The sequence below is a fragment of the Lipophrys pholis genome (assembly GCF_963383615.2).
Source record: "Lipophrys pholis genome assembly, chromosome: 10".
NCBI lineage: Eukaryota > Metazoa > Chordata > Actinopteri > Blenniiformes > Blenniidae > Lipophrys > Lipophrys pholis.
In genome coordinates, this window is record NC_137640.1 from 20,822,793 (window position 1) to 20,841,169 (window position 18,377).

At 41.4% G+C, this 18,377-nt stretch overlaps 2 protein-coding genes across 2 annotated transcripts in view; one reads left to right on the forward strand and one right to left on the reverse strand.

Moving 5' to 3' along the window:
- Positions 1-2,113, reverse strand: part of rnf13 (ring finger protein 13) — a 42,861-nt gene extending 40,748 nt beyond the window's left edge. The window contains exon 1 of the mRNA XM_080473210.1: positions 1,877-2,113. The gene's annotated coding sequence lies outside the window, so the exon portion shown is untranslated. The remainder of the gene's footprint in view (positions 1-1,876) is intronic.
- A 2,938-nt stretch (positions 2,114-5,051) lies between these two features.
- Positions 5,052-17,984, forward strand: ppp1r2 (protein phosphatase 1, regulatory (inhibitor) subunit 2). Its single transcript, XM_080473769.1, has 6 exons — positions 5,052-5,389; positions 12,295-12,402; positions 12,756-12,833; positions 14,012-14,136; positions 14,469-14,636; positions 14,765-17,984. Exons 1-6 carry the CDS (start codon positions 5,274-5,276, stop codon positions 14,770-14,772), a joined length of 603 nt encoding a protein of 200 aa, XP_080329895.1. The 5' UTR covers positions 5,052-5,273; the 3' UTR covers positions 14,773-17,984.
- The last annotated feature ends 393 nt before the right edge of the window (positions 17,985-18,377 follow it).

Below are 18,377 nucleotides of genomic sequence, written 5' to 3' on the forward strand. Positions count from 1 at the left end.
AAGTAGTAGGAGCACTTGGAGCGGGAACCCAGATCCCAGGAACAAATTTTGAAATGTCAGTCCAAAAGAGCACAGTCCTAGAAACAGCGCAGAACTCTCAAACTCACAGGCTTCTGGTAGAGAACCCAAGGTTGATCTGGGTATTGGAACATAAGGGTGACAGGGTGAGGGTTTTGTTTTTTAAACATGTGCTTCAGTGCCCATCAAATGAGGAAACTTTCCAGTTTTATCTCCTCAAATCAAAACATGGGTGGTCAGACATTCACTATCACAGAGTGTGCTATTGGACGCTTCAAAATAATGTTTATTTTTGTCAGTATCATCCCATTGTTTTCATAATAGCACGTGTCCCTGATGATCTGTTTCCATAAAATACACCTGATCCTTTGTCCGCGTGCCAACCTGAGTGAACTCATCCAACAGAAACCTCATGACTGTTACCATTAGGCGATCATAAACTGAAGGAGCCAATGTTTTTCAAACTAGCGCTCCTCATTCATGAAACAGTCTGCCTCAGGAGCCATGGAACCTATTTTGAGAACTCATCTTTGGTTGAAAGGCTTTCAAATATCATCATTTCATCATCTCAATAGTTATAATGCCATTTTAGTTCATTGAAAGTATATGTTTTGGAGTTTTATGGCCCCCATTGCAATTGAACTACACATAATACCATTTTAATGCTGCTTCAAAATTATACGCCTGCTGACCATATCAAACATTTTCCCTATCATGGAATTCTGTTTTTTGTTAGGTTTAATTCTTTTTCATTGCTCAATACACAATGAAAGATCTCAGAAATTTGCCGTGTACCATGTGTAGAAAAGTAAGACATTTTACATCTGCTTCTGTCAGTGAGTCATCACAATAACAGAAAACACAATGACACATTAATTCCCTCGCAGTAGACAGATGATTTTCTCTGTAACAAGGTGGAAAACAGTGACAGATTGGCCAGAAAAGACTGGTAACATGACGCCTATTGGGTACAAGCAACAAAGAAAACTACAAAAATCATATATTGCACATTCCCCTTATTTTTATCTCGCAATCAATAGGACTTTGGATTGTAAATCTTCGACCAAAATGAAAATCTTTTTTTACAGAAACAACAAATGTATACCTACAAAACAAAACTTCTAATTCAATAGCTAACATTTAAATAATATGTTAAAGGGTCTTTTCAATCTTTTATATATGGTATGTGAGAAGGGAATGAAAGTTTCTTACATTGGGTTATTATATTGGATGAGATTGGGGTTTCACATTGCCCATCACTAAACCTGACATTGGCTTTCGACTTACAAATGTTATTAAGGCTAAACTTTGGCATTTTTAAGCAATCAAATAGATTTCCACGAATAATAATATCCCCTAAGTTGTCACCACAAATATGGCAACCTTTTAAATCAATGTGGTTTAGAAAATCTGAAGTTTTTTAGTAATGTCAAGATATTCACCGACTTTAATGTTGTTAATGAAAACATTGGACTGGCAGGACATTCAGAAATGTGAGTTTCCATTTGAATATGAGAAAATAACCCAACGGGGAAGTGAAAGCAACATCTATCGTGACAGCACCGAGATGTTGATGACAAATCATCAAGTGACTGCAAAGACGTTAGAAAAGATATATACATCAAATCATGAATATATTATTTATAAATCAGTGCGACTACAGAATGAAACGCGTAAAGAAAACCAACATTACGACGGAACCAGCCCTCTACATGGGAGTAACGGAGGCGACAAAGTGAGGCAGTAATCAGCGGATGTGTTTTTTAAGTGACTTTAGAGCCGTTGAGAGGCAGAGACGACGCGTCCTGTACTGCGGTTAGCATGTGGCTAACAGAGGTAGCTCCTGCTGGGTGTTTACCTTTTTATCTCTCCGCTCGCAGGTTTATCTCGTCCGCAGATCGAGCCGCAGGCAGCCTCATAGCTCAACTGCGGTGTGTGCCTGTGCGGGGAAACACGCAGGGTGGAGAGGCCGTCGGCTGTATCTCATGTCGTTTTGAGCAGCAGGTCGCGGAGTTTTATCGTAAACGTTATACTTTAATCCTCCTCCGCTAGCTTCTGCTTTCATGTGAGAGCGCAAACTTCCGCTCCACGCGCCGCTCCACCTAGGGCCTCCTATTGGTCGAAGCAGCTGTCAGTCATTTCTCCAGGACGTGACTCCGCACGTAAACAGATCCACATGACGGCACTGTCTGCCTGCATGCACAGCTTCACTGCGCCTGCTTTCTGCCTGCCTGCATGTGCAGCTTCTCCGAGTTTAAGTTCACCTGCATGTGCAGCTTGACGTGCTTTCTGATAGACTACGTGCACAGCTCCAATCACCTGTTTTCAAGCTGCAGGAGGTCAGGGAGATGTTTCAAAACGGTAAACTTGTTGAACATTACTTTTATCAGTGTGGTCACTTTGTTTTGTTTGTTCGTGCCCAACCTGTTGACAGTCACTTTTAAGCCCGGAGCACCTGCTATAGAAAATGGGTACCTTTCTTATGGGGCTCAAGATTGCCTCTGTACATACATTTATTTCTTGAAGTATGAGACAGGAATATAACTAGTACATTTTGACATGACGCGAGGAATGGATACTGGACTAGATGACTGAATTACACTCAGTCCTCTGCATTATCCCCAGATGCTGCATGGGATCACAGTTGATTCAATGAGTTTTAAACACAGGAATTCTTTAGCTATTCGCGTAAGGTTTGAGTCAAGCAAATGTACATTGTACTTGTCATGACTCATTCTGTAAAGTTGAATAAGAAATGTATTTTATTGCATCTGAACTTTGCTACCAAAGTGCAAAAAGGTCTTACAGCTGCTGTAAAATCAATCTACTATATACTTGATAAAAGATGGCATCAAACTCCAGATTTGTGGCTGAGCAACTGTTCCTCTGTTCAAAATGCTTTAGATGTCTCTGACATTCTCCATAACTGAATCTAATGATCATAACAACACAAAGTTCCCAATGAAAGCTCAAAATAAGCCCCTCATTGTAATCGGGTAATTGAAGAGACTTAAAACATGCAAGTGCTTTAGGTTTGTTGTTTTGGTTTGAACATTGGCACAAACTGTGTTCTCATTTTCCACAAAATTCCTGCTATCTTCAAAATCATACAAACACTTTTTTTATGCAAGTTAGGCTTGTCATATGATGATAAAATACTGAGTGACAGCTGGGCTCTGTCTGACACACTCATTACAACAAAATGTATTATCCAATGTGTGACAAAAGTATTCAAACATCAATAAACACTGGAAATATTGTGGGATTTGCTGTTTAAAACGTTTTTACAATTTACTGTAAATGGATTATACTTACAAAGTGCTATCCCATTGCTTGGGCAGTCCCCAAAGTGCTTTACACTGTTAATCGCATTCACCCATCCACACACCAATGGAGGCAGCTTCCATGCAAGGTGCTCGATCCATTCATTCATTGAAAGCACTTTGGGGTTCAGTGTCTTGCTCAAGGACACTTATGGGGTGGAGTGGGAAATCTTTTAAATTTATAGATGACTACTCTACCAACCAAGCCACAGCTGCCCCAGTGATGCCTTTAATGAAAAATGTGTGCATATTTTCTCCAACCTGAAATATTTACTTTACATTTTGAGAGTTGATCCTGCACAGGATAAAAGCGGCATAGAAGATGGATGGATAGAAGATGATAAATAATTGTGAGGATGTATTGACATTAAATACAAATATATGAAGAGATCAATGAAACAAAAAATAAGTTAGTAGAGATAATTAGATCTTATATATTTGGTCCAGGAGTCAACTGCAAAATTGGATGTGATATCCTTGTGAAATATTGTTCCATTTTGAAACGATTGGTTTGAGTCAGGATTTAGGAATTATGATTACAATAGGAACATTTAAGGACTTTACATGTTTTAAGTGTTTGAGTATTTTGATTAACTCCCTCAAAAAACATGCATTTAAATGTTAATTAGTGACTGAAATTTGCCATGAGGGTGTGAATGTATTTTCCAAGTTTCCCTAACTTTATATTTCCCAAACCTCTCCAGTGTACATTTTTTAGTGTACATCCATCCATCCATCCATCCATCCATCCAGTCCAGATTCGTGGAAGAAGTCTGTAAGATATGATGCTGTGTATAAAGTCAGCCACAAAGTGGCAGCAAACTCCACTATTACTACCAAATACAGCCCCTATTCAAAATACGTAAATGCAACACTTCCTTATGGTCTTCGTCTAAACTTTGTGCCACTTGCTGTTGCAGTGCAACTTATTTTTGGAAACAATAAAAACAAATGAAGAATTAACACATGCTTCACACACATAAACAAAAACATAGCTGTGTTTTGGTTTCAACATTACTAAAATACTTGATGATGCACTATATTGTGTAAGTTGTACTCAGAACCTACAGTTTTCTAGTTTAGTGACATTCTACTTGTCTGCTTTGAATAAAATAGTTTCTGAAAGGTATCAGAATTAGATGCAAAGTGTAAAAACACTACTAAGCTCCGTAATAAAACATAATACAAAAGTAACTTGGCATCATTCTCTGCCTGCAAACATAGGATGGGAGGTTGGACAAGACAAAAAGTCCGTTGGGAGTTCATTCACATGAATTTCTATTGCTGTAAAATTAAAGACACGTGTCATTGTCAGCATATTGATAAAGTCCCAGTACAACAAAACAACAGTAAAACATTTTAATCAATTGAGGTCAAGCCACACTTTCTCTTACCGTGTTTCCAAATTCCATCTGCAGATGGCGCTGTACATTGCTGGCTATAAAGCTTTCTCGAGCTTTCAGGTTGGATACCAGAAAGTGGGGGTCACTCTCAAGGGTGGGAATTCACCAATATCTCCAGTGGTGACAGCAAACTGCCCCAGTTGTTGTGGGATTTTTAAAAAAAATTCTTCAGGAGGAGATCAGTTTTGATTTTTAAAAATGAAAACAGATATCTAAATACGTTTATGTGAAGATGAGATTTCCGAGTGCTTGAATGCAGCACCATCCAGAATGAACTCGCGTTACACGAACTCTCGCGATATGTTGTGAGCAGTATCTCCGTCATAGAAGACGTCGCTGTGTCTCTAGCAGTTGGTGAGCCGCCACACAGAGTTTACACGTTTCGGGGACGGAGCGGCGACCTTCTTGTTACCCCTCACTTCCCAGCACCGGACTGAGCGGTGCATGTTTGGCACCGAAACCGACAGTGTATCACCGAGTCGCCGCACACTGCAAAGTCACTGGACCCAGAAACCCAGACGGCGTGGGAATGGCAGCTATCCGACCAATAAAGGGAATTTTAAAAAATAACAGCAAACCCCCGCCCGAAGAGCAGCCGCCGGAGAGTAGCGAGGAGTCCGCGGGGCTGTCGGAGAGTGAGGCTCGGTGAGTTGTCCGCCGCTCCGCACTGAATGTTTGGTCGCCCGGTTGGGTTAGCTAGGCGAAAGCTAAACACTTGTTAGCCTTTCCCTCCGCCCGCCAACTCTCGGGCTGGAAATGTCAGCAAGCACCGGGTCATGTCCCTTTTGGAAGTTTCTGGACCAGTTTCTCCCCCCTGGTGTAATCTTCAGTCATTCTAACTGCGAGCCTGCGTTCACCAACACGGTGCCTTCTGCGACGGTGTCTCGGTGGTTAGCCTCTAATCGAAGCCCTGGCAGGTGTGGCTGTAGCCGTTATTAATATAACGTCATATTGTGGGGTTGTAGGTTCTACACCACCAATCCACGACTTTAAACTGCTGATTCAGACAACAATGGGGATGGGATGTCGGGGAATAAATGCTGTGGTAGTGACCGCTCCCAGTCATCCATGGCCATAATAGGACATATTCAAGGCTCAGGTCTCTTTGGGTTGTGATACAGTGCGTTTGGTCCTGGCGGCGCATCTCCTGCAGGTTTTAGGTCTTTTTTTTTGCCCAAACACACCTTATTGGGCTTTCTTCAGCGCTTGGTGATAACATGGCCATTAGGTTCAGACAGGTAGGAGCATCGAGACGTCTAAAACATGGAGTGGAGAGACCAATGTGTTCGCATGCAGTACTTTTACCGATTTAAGAGATTCCTCACAGAGCATTTAGCCCAGGCTGTCATTCACCTGAATAAGGGTGCAAACCAGTGATGGGGAACTTAAATGATATTGTCAGCATCAGAGAGCCAAATCGTAATGAAGCATATTTACCACAGCGATGTATATTTAATGTATCAGGCCAGTTCTGTGTCTGATTTCAAGAGAATATGTTTCCCTTTATTGGAGACGATCCCAGAGCGCAGGATATGGTCTATCACAGGGCACACAGACACACCCTCACAGTCACATCTTGGGACAATTTAACATCACAATTTAGCCTCTCGTGCATGTTTCTGGACTGAGAGGAAACCCACCCACACCAGGGGAGAAGAGGCAAATTCCACACAGAAAGGTCCCGGAAAGCTGTGCTTGAACCCACGACCTTCTCGCTGTGGCACAAGACCACTGTGCGGTCCTCAAAGTTCATCTATGAACTTCACATACTAAGAGGCGTATCATAATTTTTCATCTCTGGGGAGTGTATTGTGTTTTTGTCCCCCCACCCCACCCCAAATTTCTCAAGTGGATAAACAAGTCCCCTCTAAATCCAGCTCTCTTGTCACCTTTTGCTCCTGGCACGATGTATGTGTCGACATTGTTTGCTTCATTCTGTGAACCTGTCTCTCGCTGCTCCGGTGAATCCACTGTGGGTCATCTGAGGCCGCTGGTGCAGGATGCACACAAGCATGATATGAGTAAAACATGCAATAATGCACTTGAATATTGGGATCACAATTTGAGTTGTTATAAATGAACACTTAAATTAATGTTTATATCATTGTGCTTTGGGAGTAGTACTTCCAAATAACAGTGCTCTTTGCCTTTCAGTGCCATGTTCCTTCTTGTTTTGGTCACGTGCACCTGTAGTGTTTCAGGAGTGGAGCAGTTTGTTGAATTTGGTGGTTTCTGACTTCCCACAATCTTGATAACATTACTGACAACAATTTTAATTTAATCATGGCAGCCATGATTCCGGTCAAAGTCAGTTTGATTGAACACTAATGTGTTGTAAATAAATTCTTCATCTGGCTCTTCTCAATCTAGAAAGAGGAAAATAGTTACTCTGTTGCTGTATATGATGATCAATAGTGGAGGAAATGACAAGAGGCTGTCATGTTGCACTGTGCTGTTTTTGCCTGCAATGTTCTGTCAAGAAGGAACAAATATATTATTATTCTGGAAGACTTCTCTTTGGCAAGCTTGACGACAAAATCAGCTTTGTTATGACTTAATAGGTAAAAGCTGTTAGACCCCTGACACTTTGACTGTGCTTGAGATGCAGTGCTCGTGATCAACCTCAGTCAGGTCACTTCGGTGCACAGCCATAGCTCACTCTAAAGCTTCGTTTACACAGTTTTCAAGTGGAAGATTTTGGCGTCCGTTTACACACTAGTGCTCGGAGCCACTGAAAACACAACTATTTGAGAACACTCTTCTCCTTCTCCATGTAAAAACGGTGAAAACGCAACTTTTCCCACGATAGATTTCCAGTTATAACTTGGACTGTCAAGATGTACGATTAGTGTTTACTGTTGTATTAGTGCTGCTTTTTTTTAATGCTTTTTAAACATATTACAATTTTTACAGATTAAATACGACCTGGTTGAAATACAAGATTGATTTAATAATATCCATAGGTCCAAGATGACTGCAGAAGAAGGGAAACAGTAGTGTAAATGTGTATGCAGTATCACACAAGGGCCCATTTATTTATTTTCCCAGAAGTTTATTACAGCACGGGGGGGGATGTAAAGCTTTGATCTGGTTTTAACCCTTTTGGGAGCTTCATCTTTATCTCTGCAATCACCTGCTGTAATTTAGTTAACAGTGATGTATGGGCCTCAAACCCAGTCATGTATAATTCATGGTTGCGCCCCTGAAACTCAACCTATCCTTCACTGTCGTGCACTCCTTGTCCTGACTGTCCCTCGTGACAGGCGAGTGAATCACTGACTTTTCATAATGCAAATTGGAACAATAACACTTTGAACAGTCGGATGTTTTACCCTTCATGATATGGATCCGCTCTACTCTTGTCACTGAAGCTAATGCTGTTCTGAGGAGAAATGCGTTGAGCAAGAATCGGCAGGTATCAAACATCTGGTCCATAGTGATAAATAGCTGCAGCTTTTAGACAAGGTGAGGAGGCTAAAAGTGCTTTGTCATCTCCACCTTTGGCTTTTTTCCCACCTATTCCACTGTGACCCAATGTGCACTCAAGATGAGTGAATGGATGGACTTTATTTTAAGGTAGTTTCATACTGTTTATCATAGATTTAAAATGTGAATATTTCTTTCGGAGTGTACTCACAACTTTGCACAAATAGAACTTTTCAGAGTTGCCAGTATTTTTAGGTTTTATACTTCTATTTATTCTTTCCCAATTGAGATCTAATGTTGTTCTATGTGATCTGGACTGAACCCAGAGTTTGACAATCCTGACTGAGCAAGTTGAAGTATTCAATAGCAATACCCTCACTGGGGTGAATTTATGTTTACTGCAAAACAAGAAGACGAAAACTTGTCAGAGGGATTGTCCGTTCTCCATGGTTGCCATTTCAGAACCTGAATTGGAACAAGTTGCATGAGGGGGAAATGTTTGGGTGAACTTGAGATGAGGAACGACACTCAAGGACACTGACATATCAGTTTCATCAGAGATACAACACAAATGTGGGGGTCGCTGTTGTAAAGCTCACAGTCCCACTCTTATAAATCTTTGGCTCTCTCTACACTAACTTGCATGTGTGCAAGAAAGTGTTAGCCAGAGATGAAGCAGGAGGTCATCGAAGAGAAGGCAGCTGTGGGATGTGAACTGGCCTTACAAGGCGGGACAACAAAAATTTAATTGTGTGAAAAGCACAGCTCTTTGCTTCATTCTTTTCCCAACGTTTTCACAAGTCGAACTACCGTGTGGGATTTAGCTTTAGAGTAAAAAGTAGACCAATATATTGGACCGCTCATTTTGAAAAAATGCGGATCATGAACAAAAAGTTTGTTACTTTAAGCCCTGTTTACACAACAACATTGTCAAGTGAAAATGGGAAAACTTTCGTTGTGTTTTGGGTGTCTGTTTACACAACAGTGCTCGGAGCCACTGAAAACTTTTTTTTTTAAACCGCTCCCAAGGCGGAACTTTTCTCTAACACTCCGACTCAGTCTTCATCGAATGGGGTGAAAATGCAACTTTTCTGAAAGGATGCTACTGTGCATACGCACCACGGCCACAATAAATACTTCTTCTGCACACACGCAAGGGGATGGACAATAACGTTTGCTTCCAGAGTGTCATGACTCCCAGTCCATATTTTCATGGGATTTGGTAGTTTTAAAGTCGAGTCACCCAGAATAGTAATCCAACATTATTATCTGTCAGTACAAACATCCATGTACTCTCATTGTTAATGTCTATAGCGTATTGTTCTCTGCATGCATGTAGTTGTGGTCTCATTAGCAAAAAAAGAAAAAAACATTTACCAGTGGACCAACAAGAAAACTGCATCATTTTCAGCATTTCTGCCGTTGCCGTCTAAAAGCAACACTTTTCTGAAATGAAAAATTTAAATATGATACATTTTCACTTTAAAAGTTGTTGTGTGAACTGGGCCTTGGTGTACTTTTTTACTTTTTTGAAGAAGAGTTTTCTGTGTGACAGTCTTGTCTTGGCCAGTGAATTGATTGAAGGTGCGAATGTAGTGGAGAGGATTCCCTTCATGTCTTTAGTGGCATGGCACATTCTTTGGGATAAAGGGGCGTTTTGCCTTCTGTCCAGGCACCGTTCCATCAACTGCTTTTCGCTTCTTGCTTATGGCGGTTATTCGAACATACATTGATTTCGGCATGGTTTCAACATGAGACCTATTTTTATTTTTTTTCATGTTGAAATTAATCTTCTAGATTTATGTGACTTTTTAACCTTGAAGAAAATAAATCTTGCATTGTTTGTAATAATGACAACTGAGAGACTTTGAAGGCTAACAAAATTATTGTTATACATTATGAATTGGCAAAAGGTTAAACTGCTAAGAGTGTCGCTGAGCTCTTAACGTTGCCTCCCTGTGTACTGATTAAGGGAATGCAATACAATCATAACTACACCTTGAACAAACTGTTCAAGGTGCTGGTTCTGGATCTGACCACAAGGGGAAGTGTAAAGGGGGAGGACGATTTTGTTTGGTGTTGACATGGTTTTTAGACTAATTAGGGAAAATGTCACTTCGTGATTTTGATAGGTTTTGTAAATATTAATGTTTAAAAATATTACTATATAGAGAGATTAAATAAATATTGCATATGTGAAAAACTAACATCTCCACGAGAACAATAGTGGTATATTCCTATGGGTATAAAAGGTGGCCAATTACATATTTTGGAGTTTGTTGCTGGTGGTGCTTGATATGTAGAGCAGTGAAGGGGGGGGGGGGGTTGTTTGAAAACCAACTTTCGCCTCTGCCTTTTGCGTGTGGCTATTTCTCATACCCACAATCAGATTGCTGCACATACAAATCCACATGTGCACACACAACTCTCAACACACATGCACAAATGATCTCGTATACTTGCTGCTGTTGGCCTAATAATACCCAGGTGGAAGCAGTTCGTGGTTTTGCCTCCACTGTAAAACAAGAACCTCCTGCTTTTTGTGTTGGTGGGTTTAGGTGATAGCAGAGGGCATGGAGCTAGACCTTTTCTCATTGCCCTCTCTAACTATGCTACCCGATACTACAGCTCAGCTCTCAGAGATGAGTCACTCTGTTTAATGAGTTTTCCTGAAGCGTTATGTCGCCAGCTGTTGACCACCCTGGAGAGAAAGCCATCATCAAAGAAGCGAAGGTGCTCTATATTTAGTGTGTACTAGTAGTTGGTGCTGCCTTGTTTTTTTTTTTTTATCTCTTGCAGAGGCAGGTGCAACATCATTGTTAGTCATTGTGATGATCCATTCTGCATGAGAGTAAACTGAAGTGGATTTAGGCTCAAATATATTTTAGTAAAAATTGAGCAGGGTTATCTAATTCTGGTTATTGTTGCATAACCGGATAACAAAAAAAGTCTATGAAGCACTACAGATTCATCACTGACCTGACATTGCGACGCACACGCAGTTATTGGGAAGGCTTATGCAAGTCTTCAATGATAACATGGTGTATGCCTACAATATATTACAAAACATGTCAGAAATCCCTCCACAAATCGTCACATCCCCTATTGCTTGTTTTGTTAAAGGAAACGCGTTTCTTAGCAGTTGCCTTCAGTGCAGTTAGGTTAATCATAGCTTTTTCATTGAAAGTGTAGGCATGATGATGACGATGTCGTCTAAATGACTCAGGTGTTTCAGGGACAGAGGTAGAGTTGCTCTGCAGGCAGTAAATTTAGCATCACCCCCTTCCTGTCTCCCGTGATGCTCAACCTTTTCCGTCCTGAACAAGGTCAGGGATGATGTACGATGCTTTGGCAGAGGAAGCTCTGGATTGCAAGGAGTTTAAACAAGCTAGATGACTCCATAGTGAACAATGATTAATGGCTTTTTGCTTTGTAAGTTGCGGATTTATAGCAAGTTTAAAAAAAATAAAATGAAATTTTGAATGTGTTGCTAAACAAAAGTGGTATCATTTGAAATGTTTAGTTTTTGTGTTTATTTTCTAGTTAAAGCTAGTAAATTTGCTACCTTGAAATATAATACCAAGTATGATCTTTCTACTATTCCACATTCAGAGCTGATCTACCCCACCACCACCACCACCACCACCCCCACCTGGCAGCAGAGCATGCTGAGGTGTAAACATTACGAATTAATCTATTCATGGGGATTATAACCGCGCTCAAGTGAGATGGATAAAAAAATAAATGAATAAATAAATCAGCTGTTGGAAAAGTGACTTCTGACCTTTTTCATTCTCTGTAGATCAGCATTGCCACCCACTCAGCCCTTCACTCGCATCCACAATGGATTACCTTGACATAAAAACAAATTTTGTGTTGCTTCCTGGGAGTCGTCAGAAGCTCGATCAGCGCAGATGACATTTTTGGGCTTTTGTCCGTGGGTTCCCAAAATAAAGCAGCATGAGTGAAAACTGGGGCACTTTCAGTCCTAGATCAAATCTGGTGGCTCTTCTCCCCTGAAGGAATATGTTTGCTGTGAAGGTGGCAGTTCCACAGTGTTCCACATAAAATGTGTGTCCATTTAACCCTTGTCTACCTCTTTCTTTGTTTTTGTTTTTTTTTAGGAAGAAATCTCAGAAATGGGACGAGATGAACATCCTGGCCACGTACCATCCAGCAAATAAAGATTATGGCCTCATGAAGATCGAGGAGCCAAACACTCCGTATAACAGGTTAAAAATCACAGACAAAATATGTGGATGTCTTAGCCGTTTCTGACATTAACCGTCTTCAATTCAATCTGTTTAAACTAAAGATGGACTATTCTTTACTCGTCAGAGTGCACAGTCTCGCATGAACGATTGAGGAGGAATACAGTGCTTAACGTTACCGATTGGCCACATGAAAAAGCTGAATTGCAGTCTTCAGGTTCATTTTTAAGTGTAATGCTTGTAATTTGTCCGATTAATATTCACTCACTCCTCTAGAAAGAGGCTTACAAGTACGTTTGTGTCGGTATGTCTGGTTGTCCACACAGGTTGTCTTTTTACCCTTCCCTTTAGCTCATTTAACGTCTCTTTTTCAGGATGGTCGGAGACGACGAAGGGGTGCTCAGTGACACAGACGACGAAACTGCACTAGCAGCAGAAGACCTGGCGTCAAAGTAAGAAATGGACACAAACTTTTCAAAGACAGCATGTGTGCATTAGGCTTCATTTTGGTCCACAAAGAAACATGTATGTTTTGATAAATCAAACCTGAAATCTTCATATATTCAGACCCTTGATGGATCATGCACGTGACCAGTATGGATGCACAGAAACTTGGCGTATGCTCATGCATTTGCACTCATTCAACATGTATCCAGATGTAGTATATCTGCATGTGGTTTCTTGTATTGGGAAAATGCAGATTTTAACTGAGTCTCCACAGACCAACACAGTAGAAGTGATGATAAAATGCCTGTAACTCCTAAACAAGCAGTGGGATTCGAGAAACAGAGATATGACCAACTTCTTTTATTGTCTCTGGCTGCATTGCTTCGAAAAGCAAGTTCAGAAATGTTGTTCTGCCACTAAGAGCTGTGATCTGAATAGTAATGGGACTTGTATTTGTCATGGGCCAGCATGCTTACATAAGTGCATCGAAGCCGGGTTTGGATGAGATTGTTTAACTGGGTACATGCTACATAGAAGACCGTGATGAGCTCGAGGCTGGCAAGTCAATTAGCAGCTTTTGTTTGCTTCCACAATGGAGTGCCTTCCATTGTTTAACACGAAACCCTCCAGACAGTAAGGCAGCTGCTCTTTTTCTACGTCACCTTGTTCAAATCTCCAACATCTACTCAGCCTCTTCTCCTATCAACCACTTGTCCAGCTTCACATTTCTCAAATTTACTTCCCTCGTCTGTAATTCCTTTGACCCCTTTAATCTCTCCCTCCCCTCTACCTTTGCTCGACATCCTGGTGGTGTGACTAGAACCTGTCGGGGACTTGACAGTCTTCTCTGTGGCTGAATCAGGCCAGTTGGTTTGTGAGCAGTCATACAGTTAATGAGGAGCTCCCCTGGGGCAGTCCCACATATTCACTAAAATCCACTCAGCCATAAACTGTTATTCCTTTTGTCCGCCATGGGTAAAGCTTTGTGAGTGTGAGAGACGGCAATAGTACTTCTTATTTTTGTCTCACGCTGGAGTAGTCACACTCTCTCCATCTGTGGCTGTCACATGGCAGCAAACCTTTTTCCACAGTTTTTCTTTTTTTCCAATTACAATTGTTTTTAAAAATGATTGATTATGTACCTTGAAAGGAAAAAAATTTGCATGTCTGTTTTGTTTTTAAGGCTGGTGGCAGTACAGGACGCAGAGTCTCGTCACATGGAAGAGGAGGAAGAAGAGGTGGAGGAGGAGGAGGAGGAGGAGGAAGAAGAAGAGGAAGAGGACGAGGAGCTGACGCCTGAGAAAAAAGGTACGAGTTGTTTCTCTCCCGTTTCTACCAGGGTGCCATCTGCATCTGTACACTTACACAGTTTCATAGATTCTATATTCTTTTTCAGGACTTTAATTTTCTGTTGAACTATATAGTTTTTTAAGTCTGTCTAAAACACTGTTCAGTCACATGACAGTGGCTTTTTTAGACTCCGACCAATCACTCTTTTGTCAATCTAAATGAGATTTAATTTACCAGTTGGATTAATATTACTTTAATGCACCGGAATTATATTTAACAGACATAGACTCTGAATGTACAAAGTCTTTGTCTGGTCTATTTAAGTCACATAAATTCCCTCGATCCTGCAGAAAAGAAGAGGCATTTTAAAATGTTGCGGAAGATGCACTATGATGAGGGCTTCAACATATTGCGGGCGCGTCAGCTCATCGCCAACGAGCTAGAAAACGACGATGAGGATGAGGAGATGAGCGAAGAGACGGAGGAGACAGAGATCAGTGTGGACCCACCCCAGGAAGGTGTGTATTTGTTCGCCTTTCCTGTGCACGAATAAATAAATAGAAAATAAATAAATGTATAAATGTGGTTTTAATGGAATGTTTTCATTTGTGTGTGTGTGTGTGTGTGTGTCTCCCTCTCTGTTTAGATCAATAAACCAACCCCTACAAAATCTTCATGGATGCCATGGTCATGGAAACACTTTTGGTTACCTGTGATTATGCCATTTGCCCCTTGAAAGACTGACATTGATTTCCTCAACTTGTGCATCAGAGTGTATTTACTAATGTGAGAGCTCTTCTATGGGCCCTGTTGAAGTCTTTGCCTGGATTTGTTTCTGTTACCAGAGTAAAAGATATAAGAAAGCAGACTTCAGGCTCTTCCATACTTTCCGCATTGCGTATCCGCAAAGAGCTTCTGACTTGCACACGGTTCCGATCATACTACATTTCAGGATTCACGACGGTACGCGTTCCATAACGTAAAGTAACGATCCCGAAAATAATTTCACTTCTGGTGGTCGGTGTTTTCCTCCTCCCCTAATGTTTTAATATTTCACCCCAGGAGTTCTGAGCCATCTGGCTCGCTTTATTTTCTTTTAAATTGGGATTGTACAGATCTCATCGCACGAGCGCTCAGTAGGCATCCATTGTTAATGTCCGTTACTCTGTCACATGCGCGGTCGGTGCGTTGAGTCACAACAATTGAGCGGTACGCGGCAGACTGCAGAGGGGCCCGCACCGACCCTCACACTGAGGTATATGACGATATTTACGTCGCGTGGACACGCAAATGTGGAAAGTATGAATTGGCCTTTATTGTGAATACGTGTTGGACTGTTTGACTTTGGTGACGATGATGCAAAACAGTCAAGGTTGGAATTTATATAATTCCAGCAGCAGTCAAGTTTTCATTGTGTACATATGCAGATATAATGGTTTTTCTAATCCAAAGATTTATACAGTTAGACCAATTTAAACACTTTTTCAGTTTTCACCTTCATGTCTTCACCTTTGCAAATTGTAGTCGGTCTTGAAATTGTTGCAATAGCTCACCTATGGTCAGATTATATCAATGCTACAGAAATGAAAATATTTTCGAGAATTGTTGAACATTTTGAAATGGGATTTGGAGTTGGGTTCGTACGGGTGATGGGCACAGGTGGCAACTGACAGTGTGAGGTAAACGATAGGCTTCAGTTGTCAGTCTGGCTTGATGAAACCCCAGTGGCATTCTGCACAGTCTAACCGTGGTTGTGGAGTTTCTTGATGAGTGCTCTCGTATCATAACTCTTTGAGGAGAGGGAGGCAACTGAGTGAAGTCGACCACCAGTCTCGGTGCGCACAACGCAACGCAACACAGCATGTTGAGTCAAACATGACTTAAGTGTAAAAAAAAACGAGCAGTGGCTTTAGCGCCGCAGTTCAATGATATCAATGAGATTTGTGGGTCGACAGACTGTTCTCTATCTCTTTTTTTTTTTAACCAGTAGTCTGTATCTCAGTGTGAAATGAAAGGCCAACTGTGTGTGAGTCCCATCACAACATCTTCTGTGCCTTAAATCAGTGCAAAAGACACCATGGCAATGCAGACTGAACTGAAGGGGATTTCTAACAACACAATTATTGCATCAGTCAGCAAAAAGTTATTAAATAGCAGCGTTTACTGTGGGGCTCAGTTCGTGACCGTATTCAAGTTATTTCATAGTTGGGTCTGTTTTCATTTCTCCAACAATGGAACTAAGTGCACCTCCGAGGTTTATTGGTGAGGTTTCAGTCTCCATCTCATAGCACTCAATGTAAAGTACCGCATCAACACTTTCTACATCCACCCACAGTGAGGTTATGACCCCCACCTGCATCTTGTAGTATTACAAGTGAAGACCTGCCGTGGCTGGAAGGTGGTTTTCCACATGTTTGAAGGAAACATGAAAAGCTTAACATTCACAACTGTCGATCCCGGAGGAGCTTCTGCTTGTGCAGCCAGTGCAAGGACTGCGCTAAGGCAGCTTCAGGAAGATATGTGTGTATGTGTGTGTGTGTGTAGACTCTGCAACGGAGCTCCATGTGAAACCCTGTGGGTGAAGCGAGGCTCCACGTCTTGTACCCAAACGAAATGGATTCATCACTGATAAACTGCTTGCAGTCATCCCTCCGTCGGTAGCTGTTTTATGTTTGGCATCAGTGCACTGAGAAAGGACCAGCTGTGGCCTTTGAGTTACCCACCTCAGCAGGAACAACTTTAGATTGCTTGATGCAATCTACTGCATTTGGACCATAAGTCACAAAATCTGGTTGACTGGATGTGACTGGTCATTGTAATCGTTTAAAGACACTGTCCCATGTCTTTTTGTGAATGGAGTGTTCTATTCATTTTCATCTGGGTGTCTTCTTTCACTGCATTGTTGGGCTAGACTTGCCAGCTAAACGTGTTCCTCATCCTCCAGATTGGCCACCTCTCCATCATTCAATAGTCTAGAAGGCAATTGGCATGGTGGGTCTTGGTTCTCCTGCTGAGCAGTCCCTATCAGCGACTTTCAATTGCATTTTATACGACTAGAGGTGTCTCTGATGTTGCATCATTTTCTTCAGACAATTCTTCTCTACACAGATTAACAGTGTAAACCGCCTGTGTTTAGCTCGTGCCCACTAATGCTGACATGCTCACAAAATTTGCATGCAGGTATTTAATGCTCATATCAGCAATAAACCATTTAAAGAATACATGAACAAAATATTTTCATTATTCATGTTGGTTAAGGTTAAATGCTGCTGATGGGGTCAAACCATTTAAGATCCTGACAGTGCCACTGTTCTCTGCTTTCAGCTCTGAGCCCCACAGCAAACACTGCTTTCCCACCACATGTAAAAAAAAAAAACCTCACTAGTGCCCATAACCTCCTTATCACCCACCTATCTGTGTGACTTCGAACAACCAATAACAAATCCACAATCACACTGGGTTTTTCTGTCCAAAACCACATGGGTGAAGACTGTTGTCCCTCCTCTCCCCTCTCCTGCTGCCAAGAATACCCTCCTCCCACCTTGTTAACTGGTGTCGCACTGGAAAATACGTGTTTAAGACCCTGAAAGGAAGCATCAAATCAGTTTGTGACTGCTTCAGCAGACTTGTCTGTGGTGAAAGCCGGGGGCTCGCCCCACCACAGCACAGCCTCCCTAAGGGCATATCCGAGACGTAACGGTGGCACACTTACTAGCTGCTCCTCAGATGTTTGTGTTTGGCTTTGTAACCACTCTAGTGTGTCGGTCAAAATGATGACCTTTTGTTTGTTTGTTTGTTTGTTTTTGACAGTGTTACTTGGCTTACTCAGTAATACAGTTCAAATAAAAACAGGATTATTGCACTTCATACCGACTTTGTTGCGTTGGAATAATACAAGGGAAAGATGTGTAGCACCCTATGGTAATAATAGTATATTACTAAAAACCACCAAGCGTTGATCTCTTAACTGTATCTACCAGAAAGTGAAGATGGTCTTCTGTCATGTGGTGCTTTTCAAGGTGATGGGTGTCAGCCAACAAGACGGAGCAGATCTCTATTCACATGAGTTCAATTCGTGACCATAGTGTCTCACCACAAACGGCTTTTTGCTAAAGGTGTTTTATGTTGTATTGCCAGTTGTATTTTGGTCCACAACCCATGTACTTTCTCTCTCTCTCTCTCCACGTAAGAACACCACATCAAACCTCATTTATTTATTTTATATACCTCAGTTCCCTTAATTAGAGCACGTGCTACTG

Excerpts from the sequence above, each read along its gene's own strand:
- ppp1r2 (XM_080473769.1), top strand. The coding sequence starts at position 5,274 with ATGGCAGCTATCCGACCAATAAAGGGAATTTTAAAAAATAACAGCAAA. Across the intron at positions 5,390-12,294 it reads CTGTCGGAGAGTGAGGCTCG|GAAGAAATCTCAGAAATGGG; the intron begins GTGAGTTGTCCG and ends GTTTTTTTTTAG. Across the intron at positions 12,403-12,755 it reads CCAAACACTCCGTATAACAG|GATGGTCGGAGACGACGAAG; the intron begins GTTAAAAATCAC and ends TCTCTTTTTCAG.